Below are 25,079 nucleotides of genomic sequence, written 5' to 3' on the forward strand. Positions count from 1 at the left end.
TACTGTTGGTTATGGGAACCAGATAAAAACTATCTTCGGGAAATGGATGAAAACTAACTTCAGGAAATGGATGAAAACTAACTTCGGGAACTGAATGAAAACTAGCTTCGGGGATTTTAGGAACCGGATAAAAACTTACTTCTGGAACTGGATGAAAACCAACTTTGGGAAACGGATGAAAATTAACTTCGGGAAATGGATGAAAACTGACTTCAGGAACCGGTTGAAAACTAACTTTGGGAAGTGGATGAAAACTAACTTCAGGAACTGGATGAAAACTAACTTCTGGAACTGGATGAAAACTAGCTTCGGGAAACGGATGAAAACTAACTTCGGGAAATAGATGAAAACTAACTTCGGGAACTGGATGAAAACTAACTTTGGAACTGGATGGAAACTAACTTCGGGACTTCAACCTTTTTTTTGGGAACGGTTTTTTTGATGAAAACCTAACTTAACTTCGGGGAAACGGTGAAAACTACTTGGGAACTGGGTGAAAACTAACTCGGGAACTGGGTGAAAAACTAACTTCGGGAACTGGTGAAAACTAATTCGTCGAAAACTGGGAAACTGGGGAAAACTAACTTCGGGAACTGGATGAAAACTAACTTCGGGAACTGGGTGAAAACTAACTTCGGGAACTGGGTGAAAACTAACTTCGGGAACTGGATGAAAACTAACTTCGGGAACTGGGTGAAAAACAACGAACTCGGGAACTGGATGAAAAACTAACTTCGGGAACTGGGTGAAAAACTAACCTTTGGGAACTGGGTGAAAACTAACTTTCGGGTGAAAACTGGGTGAAAACTACTTTGGGACTGGGTGAAAACGGGAACTGGGTTTGGGAACTGGAATGAAAAACTAACTTCGGGAACTGGGTGAAAACTAACTTTGGGAACTGGGTGAAAACTAACTTCGGGAACTGGATGAAAACTAACTTCGGGAACTGGGTGAAAACTAACTTCGGGAACTGGGTGAAAACTAACTTTCGGGAACTGGATGAAAACTAACTTTGGGAACTGGGTGAAAACTAACTTCGGGAACTGGATGAAAACTAACTTTGGGAAACTGGGAATGAAAACTAACTTTGGGAAAAAACTGGGGGTGGAAAACTAACTTTGGGAACTGGGTGATGAAAACTAACTTCGGGAACTGGATGAAAACTAACTTTGGGAACTGGGTGAAAACTAACTTCGGGAACTGGATGAAAACTAACTTTGGGAACTGGGTGAAAACTAACTTCGGGAACTGATGCAAAACTTTAAACTTTGGGAACTGGTGAAAACTGGGACTGGATGGGGAAAACTACTTTGGGAAACTGGGTGAAAAACTAAACTTTGGGAATGGATGAAAACTAACTGGGAACTGGGATGAAAATAAACTAATTGGGTGAAAACTGTTTTGGGAACTGGGTGAAAACTAACTTTGGGAACTGGATGAAAACTAACTTCGGGAACTGGATGAAAACTAACTTTGGGAACTGGGTGAAAACTAACTTCGGGAACTGGATGAAAACTAACTTCGGGAACTGGGTGAAAACTAACTTTGGGAACTGGGTGAAAACTAACTTTGGGAACTGGATGAAAACTAACTTCGGGAAAAGGGTGAAAAACTAACTTTGGGAAACTGGGTGAAAACTAAAACTTGGGAACTGGATGAAAACTAACTTCGGGAACTGGGTGAAAACTAACTTTGGGAACTGGATGAAAACTAACTTCGGGAACTGGATGAAAACTAACTTTGGGAACTGGATGAAAACTAACTTCGGGAAACTGGGTGAAAAACTAACTTGGGAAATGGGTGAAAACTAACTTCGGGAATGGGTGAAAAATTTAACTTGGCAACTTGCGGAACAACTGGATGAAAACTAACTTCGGGAACTGGGTGAAAACTAACTTCGGGAACTGGATGAAAACTAACTTCGGGAACTGGATGAAAACTAACTTTGGGAACTGGATGAAAACTAACTTCGGGAACTGGATGAAAACTAACTTCGGGAACTGGGTGAAAACTAACTTCGGGAATGGGTGAAAAAATAACTTGCGGGAACTGGATGAAAACTAACTTCGGGAAATGGTGAAAACTAACTTCGGGAACTGGATGAAAAACTAACTTTGGGAAACTGGATAAAACTAACTTGGGAACTGGATGAAAACTAACTTTGGGAACTGGATGAAAACTAACTTCGGGAACTGGATGAAAACTAACTTTGGGAACTGGGTGAAAACTAACTTCGGGAACTGGATGAAAACTAACTTCGGGAACTGGATGAAAACTAACTTCGGGAAACTTGGTTTTTGAAACCCTAACTTGGGAACGGATGAAACTAACTTCGGGAAACTGGATGAAAAGTAACTTTCGGGAACTGGTGGAAAACTAACTTTGGGAAACTGGAATGAAAAACTAACCTTGGGAACTGGATGAAAATTTAACTTCGGGAAACTGGATTAAAACTAAACCTTTGGGAACTGGATGAAAACTAACTTTGGGAACGGGTGAAAACTAACTTCGGGAATTGGATGAAAAATAAACCTTCGGGAACTGGATGAAAAACAAACTTCGGGAAATGGGTGAAAAACTAACTTTGGGAAAAAATGGATGAAAACTAAACCTTCGGGAACTGGATGAAAATTAACTTCGGGAAACTGGATGAAACTAACTTTGGGAAACTGGGTGAAAACTAACTTTGGGAACTGGTGAAAAAAATAACTTTCGGGAATTGGTGAAAAACTTAACTTCGGGAATTGGAATGAAATACTTCTTGGGAACTTGGTGAAAAAACTAACTTGGGAACTGGGTTTGAAAACTAACTTCGGAATGGATGAAAATAACTTCGGGAACTGGAATGAAAAAACTAACTTTGGGAAAGGTGGAAAACTAACTTTGGGAACTGGATGAAAACTAACTTCGGGAATGGTGAAAAACAAACTTTCGGGAACTGGCTTTAAAACTAACTTTGGGAAACTGGATGAAAACATAACTTCTGGGAACTGGGATGAAAAAACTAACTTCAGGAACTGGAAGAAAACTAACTTTGGGAACTGGATGAAAACTAATTTCAGGAACTGGAAGAAAACTAACTTTGGGAACTGGATGAAAACTAACTACAGGAACTGGATGAAAACTAACTTCAGGAACTGGAAGAAAACTAACTTTCGGGAAGCTGGAAAATGAAACTAATTTCAGGAACTTGAAGAACTAATTTGGGAACTGGATAAAAACTAACTACGGGAACTGGAAAATGAAAACTAAACTTCAGGGGAACTGGAAGAAAATAACTTTGGGAAACTGCAAAATGAAAACTAATTTTCAGGAACTTTAGGGAAAGAAACTAACTTGGGAACTGGAAAAATGAAAACTTAATTTTCAGGAACTTTGGAAGAAAACTAACTTTGGGAACTGGATGAAAACTAACTACAGGAACTGGATGAAAACTAACTTCAGGAACTGGAAGAAAACTAACTTTGGGAACTGAATGAAAACTAATTTCAGGAACTGGAAGAAAACTAACTTTGGGAACTGGATGAAAACTAACTTACGGGAACTGGGATGAAAACAAACTAACTTCAGGGAACTGGAAGAAACACTAACTTTGGGAAAACTGAATGAAAAACTTTTCAGGGGAACACTGAAAGAAACAACTTTGGAACCTGGGAAAAATGAAAAACTAACTTACAGGAACTGGGAATGGGGAAACTTACTTCCAGGAACTGGGAAGAAAAACCTAAATTTTTGGAACCTGAATGAAAAACTTAAATTCAGGGAACTGGAAGAAAATTAACTTTGGGAAAACTGGAATGAAAACTTAAACTACAGGGACTGGGATGAAAACTAACTTTCAGGGAACTGGACAGAAAACTTAACTTTTGGGGAACTGGAATGAAAACTTAACTACAGGGAACTGGGAATGAAAACTAACTTCGGGAACTGGGTGAAAACTAACTTGGGAACTGGATGAAAACTAACTACAGGAACTGGAAAATGAAACTAACCTTCGGGAACTTGGTTGAAAACTAACTTCATGGGAACTGGGAATGAAAACATAACATTCGGCGAAACAGATGGAAAACTAACTTCGAGGAAATGGAGAAAACTAACTTTGGGAACCGGTTCACAAAAACTACTTCGAAAAGAACTGGGAATGAAAACTTAACTTCGGGAACCGGTTGGAAAAACTAAACTTCAGGAAAACCTGGAATGAAACTAATTTGGGAACCGGGTTGAAAACTAACTTCAGGGAACTGAAATGAAAAACTAACTTTGGGAACTGGGAATGAAAATACTTCGGGAAAAGGATGAAAACTAACTTTCGGGAACCAGTTGGAAAACTAACTTTGGGAAAAACTGGAATGAACCACTTAACTTCGGGAACTGGAATGGAAAACTAAACTTTCGGGAAAAGGATGAAAACTAAACTTCGGGAACCAGTTGAAAACTAATAACTTCAGGAACTTTTGGGAAACTGGGAAAACTAACTTCAAGGAAAACTGGATGAACTTTACCTTCTGGGAAATGGATGAAAACTACTTCGGGATTAAAACTGGAATGACCTTAACTTCAGGGAACTGGATTGAAAACTAACTTTGGAAAAAGGATGAAACTAACTTCCGGGAAAAGGATTGGAAAATAACTTCGGGAAAAAGCTGGAATGAAAACTTAACTCAGGAACCTGGATGAAAACTAAACTTCAGGGAAAAGGATGAAACTAACTTTCGGAACCGGTATTTGAAAACTACTTCAGGAACTGGATGAAACCTTTGACTTTGGGAACCAGTTTGAAAACTAACTATGGGAACTGGCTAAAAACTAACGTTCAGGAACCGGAATGAAATACACTTCGGGAACTGGATAAAACTACTTTCAGGACCGGATGAAAACTAACTTCGGGAAACAGATGAAAACTAACTTCGGGAAATAGATGAAAACTAACTTCGGGAACTGGATGAAAACTAACTTTGGGAACTGGATGAAAACTAACTTTGGGAACTGGATGAAAACTAACTTCAGGAACTGGATGAAAACTAACTTTGGGAACTGGATGAAAACTAACTTCAGGAACTGGATGAAAACTAACTTTGGGAACTGGTTGAAAACTAACTTCAGGAAATGGAAGAAAACTAACTTCGGGAACCAGTTCAAAACTAACTTCGAGAACTGGATGAAAACTAACTTCGGGAAAAGGATGAAAACTAACTTTGGGAACCAGTTGAAAACTAACTTAGGGAACTGGACAAAAACTAACTAATGGAACTGGATAAAAACTAACTTCGGGAACCGGATGAAAACTAACTTTAGGAAACGGATGAAAACTAACTTCGGGAACCAGATGAAATCTTAATTTGGGAACTGGAGGAAAACTAACTTTGAGAACTGAATGAAAACTAACTTTGGGAAATGGATGAAAACTATCTTCAGATATAAACAAACTTCAGGAAATGGATGAAAACTATCTTTGGATAAAAACTAACTTCAGGAACCGGATGAAAACTAACTTTGGGAAACTGATAAAAACTAACTTCGGGAAACGGATGAAAACTAACTTCGGGAAACAGATGAAAACTAACTTCGGGAATCGGATGAAAACTAACTTCAGGAAATGGATGAAAACTAACTTTGGGAACCGGATGAAAACTAACTTCGGGAACCAGATGAAAACTAACTTCGGGAAAAGGATGAAAACTAATTTCGGGAACCAGATGAAAACTAACTTCGGGAACCGGATGAAAACTAACTTCGGGAACCGGAGAAGACTAACTTCTTTCGTGACGATGGATGAAGTAACTGGCATCCATCCTTGTCATTAGGACGGATCGTACTAGCTTCACAAATATATTGTTTTGTCTCGTTAGTTACTAGTTACATTATAATAAGAAATTTTGACCGTAAACTTCATGAAACGCAGAATAGTTAATTAATAATATCACGGGGTACACTATAGGCATTACTATGAGGGCTCTTTGCAGCGACCCTTTGGCCCTTAGCTGCAACCCCTTTCATGCGTTTTCCTGTACCTTCATTCATATTATCTTTTTTCCATCTTGCTCTCCACCCTCTCCTAACAATTATTTCAAAGTGAACTGCGAGGTTTTCCTCCTATTACACCTTTTAAACCTATCTACTCTCAATTTCCTTTCCACCGCTGATTGACCTCATAGGTCCCAGTGCTTGGCCTTTGGACTAAATTCTATTTTCCATTCCATCCCATCAATTAATCATGTCTTCATTTTTTTTTCCTTTCAGTATGATTCACTAAAATATTATAATTTTCTGTATCAGTGACACGAGTGAAAAACGACGGACAACGATCCTTGATTTTATCTCCCTTCCGCCAGTGCACCTCACGTAGGTCTCTGTAGTTATTAAGCAAAAAGGAGTTCGACCCATGGTTGCATGCAATTTTCAGCTTTTTTTTTCTGTGGGGCACTCTCCTAGTTCCACCCTTGGATATCTTTCCTTTATTTTCTGGATCTCTTATTCTTTGTGTCCAACTCCACCAACTCCCTCTTGTCTCTTTCTGGAACGCGGACTGGTGCTTGGCCTGACAAATTAAGTTTCTTAAATCCATCAATCAACCATGCATTTTTCGAATCTGAGGCTGTGCTTTCCACGTACTGTCAACCTTTCCACGACTCGTAGCCTCCTTTCTTTAAAGAATTGAGCCTATTGCTTTCTGTAGTGTTTTCTATATCTTTCTCACCGCTCATTACTTTTTATTAAAAAAACAAAACTAAGTGGTTAGAAATGTGCATCTGTAATCTGCTTGTGAAGGATTTTGAGAACAAATCTTCTTCATTTGTTTCCGTTAATTTTTTACTTTTTGTTACTGAGACAGGATTTCGTTTCCGAAGGAATTCAGCAAATCTCGTAATTGGGTTTTGTGTAATGGCTTGAACCTAGATTTTGGCTTATATTTTTTTTCACTGTGTGTTCAGGCATTGTAAAGATTATCAGCACAAAGTATTCTTGGAGAGAGAGAGAGAGAGAGAGAGAGAGAGAGAGAGAGAGAGAGAGAGAGAGAGAGAGAGAGAGAGAGAGAGAGATGAACCAAGTTACTTAGTGCACCAAAGCCCGTATGCGGGATTTATTAAATGGAGGGGTTTGAATAACTGATAACATATTAGGTCTTCAGGAATACAAAGCACCACAATACACTAGACTAGACTAAGACTAATTTAGCAATATGTATAGTGGCTATTTCGTTTTTTTTTTTTAATGATCTTCCTTTAAAATTTCATTCTCTAATAAAAAAAATTGGAAAAACTTTAATTTTTCTTATTTTCGCTATTTTACCCTCTTTCTGTAGTTTGTCTATCTCATATTCTTTAATAAGTTCTGTTCACATTCTATTTCTTCCATTTTACTTTGCACCCTCTCCTAATAATTATTTCTTATTGCAACTGTAAGGTTTTCTTATGTTATACCTTTCAAGCGTTCTTGCTGTTAATTGCAGATTCAGCGCTGAAATACCATACAATTATGCCCTAGCGCTTGGCCTGAATACTCTATTTACGTTTAATTTTTGTCTAACTAAATTCTTTTATTCTAACCATAAAGTAGCGATTAAAGAATAAACCTCTCCGTGAATGCGACCTTACTCGCCCATCTATCTGTGCAAAACGCTTATTTTCGTCTTGTGACAGGAGAGCGAATGAGAGCGTTCGTTTGCACCGGGCCAGGACTGCCGACGGAACCTTCACTGAAGTTCCACTTTTACGCGGCGGGGTTGATGATCTCGGCTGTTTCCCTCACGGTGATTATTCTCTGCAACAACCTTATTGCCAAGCTAAGAGCTGTACAGGATCTTAATCAGCTCAGCCACATGATCGCTCTCCTTGTCGGAGAGATCGCTCTGTTTACCGGATACGTGTTCACCAACGAAATCCACAGCGATCACTGTGTTATCAATAGTAAGTAGAACTTTGATATCCCTGTTGTTCATTGGAGCATCTCCGGCACACACACACACACTTAAACACACACACACACCCTTATATATATATATATATATATATATATATATATATATATATATATATATATATATATATATATACTCTGGCTGGATCGTAATATATCTTCTTTGCTCATATTCTTACACAATTAAAAAAAATATGAAGGATAATATAATGAATCTCCTATTTTTTTGTCAATAATTTTAAACTCTTAATGCCAAATTGAATCTGTATCTATCTTTATATATATATATATATATATATAATATATATATATTATATATATATATATATTATATATATATATATATATATATATAGTATATATATATATATATATATATATATATATATTATATATAAAGATACAGATTCGATATAGCATAAAGTTTAAAATTATTGACAAAAACAGGAGATTCATTATATTATCCTTCATATTTTTTTGGAATTTTGTAAGATATATTACAATCCAACCAGAGTTAGAATATTCTCTGTCTACCTTTTCACCCTAATTTCATATCTGCAATATCGATTCTAAAAACTATAGCTATTAATTTAGTATCTAAATATAACAATACTTTAAGAAATATGTTGATTAAGAATAGTTCGTCCAATTCAAATAATATTGTATACAGTATCCTTTGTAAAGTTTGCAATAAGATTTATATTGACCATACATTAAAAGGACTAAAAATGAAATGTTCCCAAAACAAATATGCTCTTTCAAGAGGCCTAACATTTCAGATCATTAGCTTAGACAGGCCATGCCATTAACTGTGATCATTCGTCTGTAAACTGCAAGGCCAACGATTATCAGAAAAGGAATCTTCTGGAAACTGAATTCATTGAAGCCAAGGCCACCAGGAATATTAACCTCCACTCCGGTTTATCCCTTGATCCTCTTTCCCTGTCCTTTCTGTTTGGAAAACAAGCTGCCCAAATCAAGAAACTGTAGGAAACTCTGCCCGCCCATACTCAATTTTGTATATCAAGCTCTGTAAACTACCCAGTGGGAACTTGAAAATGTAGAATAAACTATGAATGTATGTATGTATGTGTCTATGTATCTCATAAAATCCACGTAAGAAGGAGAGTGAAAACCGGGACTTGGAACAAGCACTTTCGTAGTTTATTCTACATTTTCAAGTTCACACTGAGTACAGACATAGTTTACAGAGCTTTATCTACAAAACTGAGTAGTGGCGGGCAGAGTTACCTACAGTTTCTTGATTCGGACAGCATGTTCTCCAAACAGAAAGGACAAGGAAAGAGGATCAAGCGATAAACCAGGGTGAGGTTAATATTCCTGGTGGCCTTGGCTTCAATTAATAAAGTTTCCAGAAGATTCCTTTTCTGATAATCGTTGGCCTTGCAGTTGACAGAAGAAATATCACAGTTAATGACATGGCCTGTCTTAAGCTAATGATCTGAAATGCCATTGTTTGTTAGGCCTCTTGAAAGAGCATATTTGTGTGTTGGGAACGTATCTGTCTTAGTCCTTTTAATGTTTGGCCAATATAAATCTTATCGCAATCTTTAAAGGGATACTGTAAACAATATTGTTTGAATCTGAAGGATTATATATATATATATATATATATATATATATATATATATATATATATATATATATATATATATATATGTATGTATGTATGTATATATCCACACAACTTCCATAGAGAACTTCATGATACACAACGTTCAAAAAGCTTCAGGAAATTAGTGTACCTCCGTCTTTAAAGAACCAGATTATGAAAAACCACGCGCATGGTCGGATGTATATATATTCCAGGACCGTGACCAAGATTTATTAAAAGTGAGTCCTTTTTCTCCTTTTCGAGGTCTCGTCCCGGGCGTCTCTTTCCTTGGTCCTTCGTGCGTTACCTCTCTCAGTGGCCACGGTCAAGGCAAGGTCCTTTCTCCTTCGGGGGATTCGATGGGAGAGGTAAACAGTCATTTTGGTCGGGGGAGGTTGGGGTTGGATGTGGGGTATTTCCGTGATAGGCCTGGAGTACAGGGTGGGAAAGTACCTTTGGGAACAACTTAAGTACCTGGGTCGAAGGTATTGGGGATTAGGCCTTTAAGTGTCATATGTCCTTTTCACTCTGTTATCTTGTACACGTTTGGTGTTCTTTTGAATTCATATACATCATCACTGTGCACTTACAAAACCGTGGATTGATCATTTTTGGCTTTCTGATGTATAATAGAAACCTCAAATTAATAATATCCTTGATAGGACTTAAAAAAATATTCTATTAGCGTCTGACCTGACATTTATTTACAAAGGCTTATTTACAATCTTACAATACATTGTTTAATAAACTAACGTAAATATATATACATAGATAACACAAAAGTATCTGGCTTCAAAATAGAAAAGAAAAATATTTAGAAAAAACGAAAAAAAGCAACAATTTTTTAGAATTTTCATGGCATTAATTTACACATCTTTTTTTTTTTTTTTTTTTTTTGCCTTCTCGATACAATTTATGCATAGCTACTCCATTGTCTGGTTGCAGTGTATTTTCTCCATTATATACTCAAATTTTTTTTTCCATTACCTTTAATTTTTCAAAAAAACTCGGCACTCGGTTCCGTTAATTTATTCTCATGTCGATCTACTGCACTGATCCAGGCACCTCTTACTTTTTCACATTTCTACCGCTCATAATGTTTTCCACCTGTGAAAGAGAAGATAATTTTTCCAGAAACGTTTTGCAACACGATACTTCATTTCGCAATTTCTCCAATTCCTCCACCAAACGTAACCTTTCTTTATCCCACTGCTCCTTTTCTGTAAGGAGGTCATTTCTTTCTTGACTGACGCTTTTCAATTGACGCTGCAATTCTTCTAGTGTTGCTGTTTGTACCATTTCTTCACTTTCCTGATGGTCTTCTCCACGGGAAACATTGTTTTTAGCATGAAGTTCACTTTCATATCCTGATAAAATTTCTGCAACAAAACGTTTCCGATTTTTCTCTTCTAACCTTTTCGTTCGAGATGTAACAGGTGCATTATCATCTGAAATGTAAAAGGAAAAACATTATAATATCTTTCTTCCTCTTATATGTATACATAATATAAATTGTCATTAAGTCTTTACAATATTAATATAATCGTGATTAAGTTATGGAATATGTTAAGTTTTCCCTTCATAGTCTCTATACATTTACTATTTATAAAAACAAACCTACATATATATATAAAAACAGACAGCTGCCATGAGTGATGTGAATAAATAGAAAAAGGTAAATCGCTGTTTCAAGTAATACCAAAATATTTATAAAGGAAATTACATAAAAGTTAGAAGAAAGCGCAATGGAATTCTATCAAAAGTAGCAAGTGCTAATGCAAACAAAGATGATAATTTATTATGAACTCTCTCTCCATAAAAACTAAAACTAATAAAAGTGACAATGCAAAGATTACCAACCTTGCAAACCAGGCACGTGAAGTGTGGGGATTGCATTACTCTTCAGACGTCTATATTTCATTGCTGGGGCTCGCGATCCAAGAAGTTCCTGCTGCAGGTCCCTTTTATATGCACTGTCTGCGAAATGTTTACTGCATATGCGATGAGTAGCAGCGTTAAAGTTGTCCTTCCTTTTACAAAGATGAACCCACTTCTGTCTGGTTTCCTCATCACGAGGGAATCGGAAAAAGGATACCTCCTTTTTTCTACTGTTCGAATAACAACCAAACACGGCGCAGCTGTTTGGCATTTTTAAATAATAATTTAGATTATATAAAAAAAATCTAAACTATGGCTGTATTCGTAGAAAATAAAACTTAATCGCAGCAGAGATGACTGAAGTGACCGTGACCTGTGGTGTGGTCTACCAACCTACGTTTGAAATAGCTGAGTTGACTTCTCGCCCTGACCTGTCCTGTGTCCTCCTCTTGGAGGAATAATAGTCCTCCTGTACCCCAGGAGGCGCGGCTCTTTTTGGGGGCGGCGGGGGGATAAGCCGCAACCCCCCACAAATGACTGTATACCTGAGCTGACTCCCTTTGGATTAATCCTTTCCACATTATTCATTTAACCTTTTCTCCACGACTTCGTAAACTGTCTGCCACAGTTCCTTCCATACTCGTCTTGGAACACGTTATGAGAATGCATCCTATGAGCGTGTAGTTTTGTTCATGTTGCGAAAAATGAAATAAATTTTACTCCAAACCCTTCTGTGATTGTTTCCCAATGAATGTCGGATGTCCTGTCTGTGCTATTTGGCCGTTTCTTTGCATGTTTTGCTGGTCTATCCGTAATATGTTGCCTCACATTCGTTATATGGTGCAATGTATACAACTCCCTACATTCCCTTTTCCTCTCCTCTCCCTCTCCAGGCTTGCTGTTTTTCTACCAGTAATTTGTTAGTTCGGTACCTATTTATAATATTCTAACCTTCTGTTGAGCGGTTTAACATACTGTTGTTTGGTATTACGTACTATATTTTTCTGTCCTTCGTTTTGACACCTTTGTATTTTTTCCCCCGTGAGATATAATATAGGATCCATAGGAAAGATACTATTTTCAGTCAACAGTTAAAAAAAAGGAAAAAAAATGAGACTGATGATAGATCTTATATTCAGGGCTAACAGAACCTGCAAGTCTGGGCCCGGCATACCCTGGAATACTTAAGGAACGTTTCAAGATTATAGGCTACCCTCACTACTGGTGGGTCAAGGTCCATAGCCAAGCCAGAAAAAGAAAGAAAGAAAAAAAAGGGCTGGGGAGCGGGTGGACAGAAAATCAATAGTAATCCAAACAACAGTATAGTAAACCGCCGAACATGAGGTAGGGAGGTAAAAGACTTTAAAATGCCGTGAGGAACAGTGTTAAAAACTGTGCGCTAGGAGGAGGAAAGAAACGGGGGTAAAAGAGAGATATAGGCTGCAGGTATAACGGACAGACCAGCAAAACGTACAAAGAAAGTGCCAAACAACACAGACAGAATATCAAATATTTCAATTAGGCCTCAGCTATGGCAAGACATTGCTGGGAAAACAAACGCAAGATGATTTGCCAAGGATAAAATTTATTTCATACTTCGCAGTATAGACAAAACAATTCTCTTGGTTAAAAATACTCTCATAATCGTGTTCCAAGACGACCATAGAAAGAAATGAAGGAACATCTCCGAGGATTTTACCACGTGCTAGGTAACTTACGAAGTCGAGGAGACAGAGAAACAAAAAGTTAAATACGTGGTAAGGCCACTAACGTCCTTGGATTAGGTGAGGAAACCGTTGACCATTTTGGGCATACAGTTACATCCGACCATAAAAACGTGTTTTTTTTTTATTTTCATTTTTTTTAACGATGGAGGCACGACTGGCCTATGAAAGCTTAAATGATGTCTATTTTCTATTTTCTGCATCATTGATGTCTTCTAAGTAAGAAATGCATAGTTAATGTTTGTTGTTGTCTGGAGTAATATATATATATATATATATATATATATATATATATATATATATATATATATATATATATATACATACATACATACTATATATATATATATATATATATATATATATATATATATATATATAATATATATATATATATATATATATATATATATATATATATATATATATATACATATATATATATATATATATATATATATATATATATATATATATATGCTTAAAAAATCACTGTACTTCATAAATAAGCGAATCCCACATGAAAATGATAAGTCGTCTTTACTCAGACATCGTCAAGGAGTTAATGAAGTACAATTGGAGACAAAGGTCTCTGGTACAAAACAAGATCAAGAATACCAGATGGTTAATTGTCAAAGGGTAAAAATTAAAAGAGATAATCCAGAATTATCGGATATCACACGGTCACAAACCTAACCGAAATTACAAAGTACCTTTACAGTCCAAAACATGTAAAAACTGAATATATTAATTTTGTTGCTTATATTTATCTACAACTTTTTTCATAATGAAAGCATCAAGTTTAAATAAACCAAGACTTAAATTTAGAACATTTCTATTATTTGACTTGATGAAACAAGATTCAATGATATTCCTTTTAACTGTGTCATTACATGGGATTAAGGCTCTTGCTTGACTCCAGTTAATAGGATGGTCTAAATCTCTCATATGTACGAATAATGCATTCGATATATATATATATATATATATATATATATATATATATACAAAAATAAATATGTATTATATATACAAACATATATATGTATTATTAAACATATATAATATATATGTATATTATATACAATATACATATTGTTACGAAGTGCCAAATATCGGGTTACCATTCATCAATTGTTATCTCACAAAAGCCAGAAACCTGAACCCTCATAACAGGTATTAAACGACTGAATACTCTAAAGGCAACAGTGATCCCTTAACAACTTACCAGTATTGCAGAAAATCAGACTAAGTTCATCAAAACAGGTGTGAGGTAATCTTGTAAGTAATTAATTAATCAAAGGGCATCACTCCATCAACAACTTTAAAAGTCTAAGTATTTCCCTGATTTCAGAAGTCTAAGTACTTCCCTGGTTCTAATTCACTTCAAGTAAATTGAAGGAAAGCAGATTAATCACCACTCTATGTTTCTACCTAACATAATCATAATCATATGCAATTATACTGGTTATAAATGAAATACTTATAAAAATTCTAAATACAAAAATTTATTATTAAACTCTAAATTTATAAGTGAAATTCACAATATCAGGGAAAATTACTGTTACTTGAAAACAAAGTAAAGTTTAATTAATTCTTGAATTAAATTAAGTAAAATTAAATCAAAATTAATTTATCACAAAATTCAAGAAAATTAATTCAATCAAAATTCAAGTGTTAGGCAATAATTGAAATTTTGAAATTAATTCACAAGTGCTAAACAATAATAAAACTTGAAAAGAATTCTAAGTAAATGCAAATTAATTCACAAGTGTTAAATTTAATTAAATGTTCAATGATTAAGCAATGAAAATAACTAAGTCAATTAAATTGTGAATATAAATGAAAATACAGAAAAATTTGGACAGTATCAAAATAAAAAGGCGCACTTCAACAAGAAAATAAAAAAATGCACAAAATGAAACAAACACAAAAAACAAAAATTTGCAATGTGTAAAAGTGTAAATCTTTTCACTCAAAACATTGTAACTATCAGTTTTTACCAAACCACTGTTCCTATCAGTTATTAGTTAACCACTGTTCCTATCCGTTATTAGTTATTAGTTGCAACTTATAAAAATATAACACACTTTACCTTTTTGGTATACCAACTTCTTTCTTTGCTGCAGTCTTGCTTTACACTTTCACAAAAACCAGGCGCCGTTACGAAACAATGTATGTTCAGATTCCACAAAAACACTATTTAACACTAAATAAACTCTAAGAAATATCAAATATGAAATTCTCAAGATACGAGTGACCAATTTACGTTACGTTAATATAATCTCAAGGATGTCAAGAGAGAGAGAGAGAGAGAGAGAGAGAGAGAGAGAGAGAGAGAGAGAGAGAGAGAGAGAGAGATATGTTAACGCCTCGAGAATCTAAGATCTAATGAAATTCTTCTCCCTTGTGGAAACTGGACTGAGGAGATGACACAAAACGTTTTTGGCACAAATGCTTCCAGAAGCTTCGAAATCTCACGCAACTTTTTATACAAAATGTGTAATCTGCACGTGGCACTCGGCAAAGACATACATGTACAAGACCAGTATACAATAATGTTCGTACCCGATCGAGACGAAGGAGAAGCCCCTATCTTACTTGATTACAGATTCTCAAAATACATTGAAGATTAGCTCGGTTATTAAACGTGTTGACAGATTAGGAAAGCAAACGGAGATCTCGCAGTTCCTCTAATCTCACAGTGCTGACATAATAGGGAAACAATCATAGTTTCGAACGGACAAAGAAAATCCCTCTCTTTTTACATTCTATGTTATATATATATTCTTTTATAATACTATGTTATGCGAAATCTGAACACACATTTAAAACATCCTATCTCTAAGCTATCTAGGAATCTGAAAAAATGTTGCACAATTCTACATAACATTTTATACAGTCACAGAGGAGATATATGCATTTTGAAAGTAGCAATATATAATAATATATATACATGCACACACACACACACACACACACACACACACACACACACACACACACATATATATATATATATATATATATATATATATATATATAGATATATATATATATATATATATATATATTAATTAATAAATTTATTTTATATATATTTATAATTTATATAATAATTTTCTACCGACCCCCTAAAGACAAGGCCAGAGACACACCCAACAATAAAATAAAAATTCCTCACCTGGAGACGATTAAGAGAATAACCCACACCCTTGGGAAATCCAACCCTTTTGCATTTACCTACCCAAACACCTTAGCCAAATCCCTGATTAACGTCCAACAAAAGACATCTCCCAAGGACTCTGGGGTCTATGAGATCCCTTGCCAAGACTGTGACCAATCTTACATCGGATTTACAGGTAAATCACTTCCCCAGAGATTAATACAACACAAACAGTCAGTTAGGTATGGACAACAGAACTCGGCTATTTTCAACCATATAAATGAACATAATCATAGAATAAACTGGAATTTGTCACGTGTAATTTATAGCAGCAACTGCCGGTACAAGAGTCAAATGATGGAATCGGCCTTAATTAAAGAGAAGCAGGTAATGAACATCTCAAAAGGGGCGTGGGTTTCAGATGTCGTCGACCAAGTTTTCATTCAACCAACGCTTAAGAAGATTAAAGGAAGATTATCAGCGGGGGTGACCTAAATTGGCTTACTTGTGGACGGATCTCTTGGTATAAATAACCTTTTCTGTAAACTTTTCTCATTCATATACCTGAAGAGAGAGACAGCAGTCTCTGAAATATAGTACTTTTCTCTCTACATTTTGGTGTTTTTATGGGCTCCTTTTATTAGATGTATATACATACATACATACAGCAGGCCCGTACCCAGAGTTTTTTTTATTGGGGGCGGGGTTCGTTTTTCCCAAAACTGGGCCTTTACTTCTATAAATGTCATTGCTTATATAGGTAAACATACAAGATGAAATACTTGAAAATATGGACTTCCAGAAATTTGGGGGGGGCGGTGGTCGTTCGACCCCCAGAGCACCACCCCCTCGGTACAGGGCTGAGTTATGTGCCATTGTCTTTTTTTTCTACTATATAAAATGCAATATTTTCGTGTGTTTTTGTTGTAACACAGATAGTCTATGGACGATGGCACTAGCATTCATCAGATCATTACTATGTATAACGTGTTTACTTATAAGTATTTACATTTTATTTACATTTTATTTTGTTCAACACTAGTACTTTCAGGTCCTATCTGTGGCCCTTTCTCAAGAGATGTGTAGGTTGTCAGCCTGGGTCAAGGCTGACAACCTACACATCTCTTGAAAAAGGGCCACAGATAGGGCCTGAAAGTACTCGTGTTGAGTAGTAAAATAAAATATAAATACTTATAAGTAAACACGTTATACACAGTAATTTTATGGATTTCTTTTTCAATAGTCAGAAGAAAACTGAAAGAAGTTTTTGTTTGGTTCATTCATGACATAATCCTGAAAACGAAGAGCCACATGATGTATTACATGTATGATGCAGTTGCAAAATTGCTTCAGTTGTACCCTCATTAATGCTATTTCTCACGGGACAAATCTGTACTTATTTCCTTTTTGTAGTGGTAATATGTTTTCTATGCAATTTACGTATTTTTATTTTTATTTTTTCCTAGGTATCATTGGCCAGTTTGCACTTTTGTCAGCGTTTTTCTGGCTCAACGTTATGTGCTTTGACATTCATCAGTACGTCAGGTTAGACACTGCCTTCAAATTACATGTGATTTGTTTTATCCTTGCAACATCTTTGTTATCAGTACCTATTGTTTTCTCGTTGTAGATTTTGAGTATCCTTCATTTGTTTTAGACCACAAAATCTCTCTGAAAGTATAAGACGCTTGACTTTTATATCATTCTAAGGTACGTCAAAATATTTTGCTCTTCCATTCCATTAAATCTGCCACACGCTGTAATAAATCGACGACTGGAAAAACACCAGAAGATCGTAATCGTGTGTCCCCGCTTGCTTCGTAATAAAGCAGCAGCTATTAACACATACTTTTCCTGCAGGGCGACCCTGAAACTCATTCCAAGAAGTACAATACAAGGGCGACGAGGACTGAGGTTCAAGTGTTATTCTGCCTACGCCTGGGGAATACCTTTCCTTATCACGTTGGCGACAACTATACTTCATTATTTCCCAGACTATCCCGACCACATCATCCTAAGACCGGGTTTCGGGGTGAAGAGCTGCTGGTTTTATGGTAAGTTAGTTATAAAGATAACAGTATGTTACTATGAATATTAACAGGTGGAAACCTAGTTTAGGCGTAGAAAGTTCAGGGTAATTACATTTAGACTTCCTTTACGAAATTACCACCTTTGGTACTTGGATAGAATTCCTTAGTACGAACAAGATAATCTAAGGACTTTTAGTTAAAAGATTGACACTGCTTCGTAGATAAAAAATATTTGAACATTAACATAGGAACCAATCGCATTCTTGTATGAACTACATGAGGACTTCCAGATACTTATTTTGAAAACGTGTTAACTATGTAAAATTAGATACTGTCTTGTACATAGATGAAAAAAAAATGTGGATTTGAGGACGACAAAGATAGAGGTGAAAATGAAAGCATTTTAAAAAATTAAGTGCGTGAAACCTTGTGGTGGTAACTTAATATATAAAACCATATAACCCTTCTGATATGTAGATGGAAAGTCTAAAGGAATGGAAACTAATATAAGGAATTCGTGCATGTCTTGCTACTGCCGCCTAGTTACCTCAAGCAGCCAGTGACCAGTGTCTGCCTCTGCTAGGACAGTATGGATAGCCAAAGCCGACACATATCCCCACCGACAACGTCTTCACTCTCAGGCCCACGGTCCAGATAGTCCGTGCTCAGGCCAAAGACATTCTTTATAACGTATTAAATTACTTCCTTTTAGAGGAATATTAAGGAGTCCCTGTAACTAATGTTAAATCTCTTCTATAAGATGAGGCACTTAACAAAATACGATCACGTAAACAGTAAAGAACTGCTAAAATGGGTTGGAAAATAATCAAATGTCCTGAAAACCAGCTCCAGCCAAACCACCCACAAATTTCAAGAGAGTTAATGCATTAAGCACATGTATCTAGTATATGAGAATTATGATTATTATTTCCAAAAAGCACAACAAAGAAAGAAAAATCAGTAACGGCTGGCCAAATAAGCTCAATGCTGTTTCTTTAGAAAACGAAATCCTTGCAGTAAAAGATAAATATCAGGCAAAGCCATAAGCAAGATTGACTTCTATAGGGTGAGATTTAAAAGGATAAATAGATCTGGTGGATCAGTGTTCCTTTCCTGGCTGCACCCTAGCGATTTTAGTGTTTGAAAGATTATATCCAAGTATGTTTCATCACGTTTCCGGAAAATGGTAAGATAGTGTACACTGGTAATAGTTCTCAAGACGAATGTCCGAGTGGCTGCATTAATTTTGATTTGACTAGTTAGTGTGGTTCGGTACCCGGGCGGTAGGCCGGGTGCCATGGCCCCTGTAGCTACTCTAATTTAGTAACAGTTATCTAACACCGGTGTCTTTTTGCCGAGCTAATGCTCTAACTTTTTATTTCATTTTCTTGTTATTTCGTATGTTGTTGTACCTGCCCTACTTGTCAGAACGTAAGAATTCACAATTCAATGTTTACCATAAACTACTAACCGAGTAGTTTTTCCGGATGTAATTTTCACCCGTATCTTACCATATTCAGGAACGATTTGAAATTGGCTTGGTCTTGTTAGTTAGGTAGTCACTGAATAGGGAAAGACCCTCTCTCCTTCATCCCTCTTTAACCCCTAATGCTAATAAATTGGTCCGTCAGCTGTAAGTACTTACGTGTGATTCCGCACCGTTGAAAAGTGCTTACAGACAACAGACAGACAGACCAAACTACTGTTTTTTTTTTTTTTTTTTGTAGTAAGATGGAATCCAGCATTTAGCAGATTTAATGTACTTAAGCGGAGGAGAATGTCTAAATTGTAGCATCGTAATTGGCATCTTTTGAGAACATAAAAAAAATACCATGTTTATATATACTTTCATCGGCTGCAGCATGAACAAAATACAGAACAAAAGCTGCATAACATTTTTAATACCATAAAAGGTTACCGCGGGTTACACTTTTAACCCCTTTTATACCAAAAGATTACACAGTGCTTCAATGAATTATCGTCGGATATCCTGTCTATATCTTGTTATTTCCAAATAAATATAGCTATTACATAAGCACGCACTCCTCCGACATCCAAGCTTTTAACGAACGTCTTTTCCCAGAGCTATGAATTAAAAGGTAAAGTGCATATAATTACAGTAATTCTCACCGCAAATTCTACTTATACCAACAACACCATACTTACTTTTTTTTTATTATGATTTTAGGTGACATTGAACGACTTACTTTCTTCTACGTCTGGGTTGGCGTTCTGTTCATCGGGAATATTTTCCTGCTGGCACACACTGCCTATATGCTGCACAAGACTGGCGTCACTCTGAGCTGTGGTAGGAAAAAGTCCATTTTTGAAGACGGGGAAAACCATGTTAGCAACAGAAGAAATGTTGAAAGGTAAGTCCATTGGTTATTATTATCATGATTGAAAACAGACCTTTGTTAAAACAAGTTCATTATAAAGAATGGTCCTCTGCCGTTGAGCCAAGTGGGTATTATAACCTCCATGCGTTGAGCTTATATTGAGCCTTCTCAACTTGGCGCAGGAGTGTCTTCGTTTCAGCAGGTAAATTTTATATAAACCAGCTGTCCTTCGGATAAGAAATGGACTTCGGACAGCTCAACTGCATACAAGAGTGCCATTCTGTTATTATTATTATACATGGAAGTCTGTTATTATTATTATACATGGAAGGTTTCTTGTTTGAGTATTCTTCTTAGTACGAACATTTTAAGGATATATGCACTCTCCCTTTAGGGGTGGTCACCGTATGAAGGTGGTAACCCCACACCGTTTCGCATACTTGAGTAACAAGCCACTGTTGGCTAACCACTCGGTCAGTAGGTACAATGGTTTTTTTTCGGAAATGGGCCAAAATTATTTTCATTTCCATTTCCTAACTGCATTTGCAAGGTCACGTGCAAATTTGACGTGGCAACACAGGAAGACTCATTATTAAGCAATTTTATTTATTTATTCAAAAATCAGTGGCGATACAGTTCGATAAGTGCCGAAGAACAGTAAATTTGGTCCAGGTTTAAAAGGCGCATATTCGATATGTTCCATTATGAGTATTTTAGTATAAAAAAATACTTTTAGTTGAGTGGATAGACAGTACCGAGTATTGTTAAGATACGACGTTAAATTTTTGTCAAAATCTGTGGATGAAAATCATATGCACCAAAGAATACGTGCAATTTCTATACTTGCAGAACGAAATTTGAATATTATTATTGTGAATATATTTAATGCCAAGCTGGCTGACTTTGATGTGTCTTCCTGATTCCTGAGTAATTAATTTTGCGTTTATTTTTCTTTCTAGGTTTTGGCAAAGTTTCAATTTATTTGCATTAATGGCACTCTGCTGGGTCACTGAAATTCTCTCATGGAAAATACCCCCAGAACCATTGTGGTAAGATTTCATTTACTTTGCTGAGATGAAATGTCACACTTTTGACTTATTAAAAACTAATAAATATGATAAAGGTAATTCATAGTTCGTAAATGAAAACACACAAAATATTTTAGAATTGTTACCCCATTCAAGGGTCCTTAATCGCTAAAAGATGTAAATAAAATTATTAATCAATTCTTTGAGCTTTGAAGAAATTTTTTGCCTTCAGTCTAATTCCAGTCTGTACAGGAATGTGGAATTTGCCCTTATATTTTTTTTTATTGAATGATATTCCATCACCGTATTTAACCATAGATCTGATCATGTATGCTTCCATTTCCTTTCAAATGCAAATGTCTGTTTCTGTTTCCTGTTTTCTTGTTTTATTAAGCCTAATGTTTTTCTCAGCTTCACACTGATGGGTTTCTCTTCCTCAGGATCCCGACGGACATCATCAACACTCTTCAGGGTTTCTTCATCTTCCTCTTTTTCCTGAGACTCAAAACAAAGAGAGATATTGTGAAAGAGGCCATTTTGAGTTTCTCAGAAAAGGCGCGGAAACTCTCTCGATCAGAGGGAAACAGTAACACGTTTTGGCACTGCAATAGATCCTTAACTGTCGTTACCGACTTTGAGAGACATCATACTGAGTTTGCTAAGGATTCTAGCGACCAGCAGTTGTAGTCAAACGACTTTGTACAAGCTAAGACTAAGAATTAGACTTGACGAGCAACACTTATTAGTGTAAGATTATACCCATTATTTAAGTGAAGACAGACACTTAACTGTAAGAAAATCTTCAGTCTGATGACCAAAAGTTTAACGTAAAATTAAACGCAACCGAAATAATACAAGTTCTGGGTAAAATTAGCTTGGTAGACAGCAAAATAAGCAGCAACTAAACCAGATGCTCGGAAGAATGAATTAAAAATGCCGTTGACGAATGACACTTACTACATGTCAAACTAAATCTTACTGTCAGCAGTTATAGATAAAACAGAACCTGATGCCAAACAGGCTTTGGTAAATTAGCGAGTTCTTTACGCAAATCTGTTTTCCAGGTGATTACTATAAATAGCTATAAGTAGTACAGTATTTGATTTAACGGGTATTTAACTGCATTAAGTTTTTAGTTTTTCTTTATTCAAGACTCACGCTTACTAAAGTAAACTGCTGTTTTACTTCCCTTTTCTCGCTGAACTCATTATATTCTAATAAGTTAGTATTCTCATGATCCTGAAGAAAGTCAGGTCATTGACAACCCAACTTCATAACGAAGTCAATCGACCATTCAAACTATTTTCCAAATATAAAATATTGCTTAAATGTCACTAAATAGCACGTGACAATATATTAAGCCAAGGCCACAGGATAAATAAAAAAAAGGCGTACCGAGCACTTTCGTGTTAAAATAACACGAAAGTGCTCGGTACGCCTTTTTTTTTCATGTGACCTTGGCTAAATATAAAGTATTATGTTGATTCCTATTTTTCATTCAGTCATAGACAGTTTAACACTTCAGGTATTCTGAGTGTTGTATTACTGCAGAGTCAGTTAAGCTACAAGTATTTATCAGTATTACGAGTTAAAGTTTTAGTCACCATCTCATTAGACTATTTAGTTTTGGACTGCATTTATTAAGGTCGGGAGGCTTATATTTTCGTTATTGCAATCACATATGTATCTGGAAAACGTGAACAGTAGACTATATATATTTATGCATACTTACGGAGATTTGTGTTTGAAATGTAGTACCTGTTGAAAACCTTCAACTGACTGCAAATATGAACTGTTGGTCGTGAAAAAGCTGCACTGTAAAGCTTTGCTATAGAAATCCATCTTATAAACCAGATTTATGCCACTTTTTCCCTTTAGCAGTGCCAAGTCAAAGAGGTCGGTTTCTGAGAATAAATCAGTTATTGTGAGTTCCTGGCCTCACGTGCCAAACAAGCAAAATAACTCGCCACTGAATCCAGCATCGGCGAATTTCAATTCCATCAGTCCGGTGTCGTTTTGGCCACCTCCAAGTCCACATAGTTGGCTACCTACCATAGATATGTGCTACCTACCCCCATTCCACGACTCCACATACATTTTCACGGCGGCGGAACTCTCTGCATGGTGGTCAGAGGCAGTGCCAAGGCACTAACTGGGTCAGCCGCTTGCTCATATCTGACGTAACAACCTCCGACTGGGAAGCAGCCTTCATCTCCGAGACAAGGATCGTTCTGGGCGAACTAGGGAGGTCAAGAATTCGCCATCCCACCCCTTCAATCTCGCCACCAGCAGGCATGACAGACAATTCCCACTGCTCCCCTGGGTCCTCCTGAACTTGCGCACCTCCCCAAAGAAAGAAATCGACGTCTCTCCCGCAGAAATAGTATTTGGCTAAACGCTGAGTGTTCCAGGCAAGCTTCTACCCCGCTCCCTGCTACCCATCCAAAGCCCAAAGCCGACGTCCAGCCCAAAGAAGAGCTCTACTACTGCCGGGACTTCGGAAGGTACCGCCCTTGCGTGCACATTTATTTCCTGGAACACGAAGGAGCAGTACTAACTGAGAAGCCTCCACACGTGCCTCGTCTTATTCCTATGCTCACAAGCCTCCACTAATTTCCCCTAACAGGGGTCCTACCTAGCCCTCAGATTAAAAAAAAAAAAAAAAGCATTCAAGTTTCATTTTCACAGAGAATGGGACCAAGTCTCCACTGACAGGCTAGCTGAAGCCCCACACATGGAAATTATTTCTTAAGTTACACAAAAACAATAAATGGGAGAGCTACAGTTTGCTTTGTGATCGTATCTCGTGTTTGAGCCATTATGCTGGACTGATTTGTACAGCTTTGTTACCTATTATTTTTTATAAGAGTTTCTGTCACCACCGTATCTAGCTTTAAGTCTCTAGGTCTCTAAGCAAGTTTAGATATATAAAATTAAGTTTACCAATAAACTTCATCGAGGATACAAATGATATTTACTAAATAGTGTTCCTACCATTGTTTATGAAAGGATGTCATTTAAAGAAATAAAATTCATGCAAATTGAAATTGATCTATGATGGTGGAAAAAATAGCTTTAGAGGTCTTAGTGACGTAAATTGGATGTGGTGCTAGCAACGCCAATTCAAGATGGCGTTGATGCTAGACTGTGACTTGACTTCGCAACGATGTTAGAGTTACTGGACATCATAGGAATGTTGCCTTTGTTAGAAAATATCTTGATGAACCTTTTGTTAACTAAGCAACTTGTGATTATTGAATTCAATGGCATGGATTGCTGCAACGTTGTCTATCATAACCTTCACAGGGTACCACTAAGGGAATGACAAAATATATCAAGTAGATCGGCAAGAATAATCAAGGGTGCCTTACATTTGAATAAC

At 36.4% G+C, this 25,079-nt stretch overlaps 1 protein-coding gene across 2 annotated transcripts in view; it reads left to right on the plus strand.

Annotated features, from left to right (window-relative positions):
- The window catches only part of LOC135218505 (G-protein coupled receptor Mth2-like), a 34,874-nt gene extending 11,784 nt beyond the window's left edge, over nucleotides 1–23,090 (plus strand). Inside the window, exons 4-9 of one of the 2 annotated variants that reach the window (XM_064254868.1) lie at nucleotides 7,641–7,907; nucleotides 17,767–17,845; nucleotides 18,161–18,354; nucleotides 20,519–20,702; nucleotides 21,629–21,718; nucleotides 22,138–23,090. In XM_064254868.1, coding sequence (XP_064110938.1) covers nucleotides 7,641–7,907; nucleotides 17,767–17,845; nucleotides 18,161–18,354; nucleotides 20,519–20,702; nucleotides 21,629–21,718; nucleotides 22,138–22,384 — 1,061 coding nt within the window. In that variant the 3' untranslated portion in view covers nucleotides 22,385–23,090. The remainder of the gene's footprint in view (nucleotides 1–7,640; nucleotides 7,908–17,766; nucleotides 17,846–18,160; nucleotides 18,355–20,518; nucleotides 20,703–21,628; nucleotides 21,719–22,137) is intronic. The other variant, XM_064254869.1, reaches the window with a different exon arrangement.
- Nucleotides 23,091–25,079: the final 1,989 nt, after the last annotated feature.

Source organism: Macrobrachium nipponense, chromosome 9 (genome assembly GCF_015104395.2).
Source record: "Macrobrachium nipponense isolate FS-2020 chromosome 9, ASM1510439v2, whole genome shotgun sequence".
Classification (NCBI taxonomy): domain Eukaryota; kingdom Metazoa; phylum Arthropoda; class Malacostraca; order Decapoda; family Palaemonidae; genus Macrobrachium; species Macrobrachium nipponense.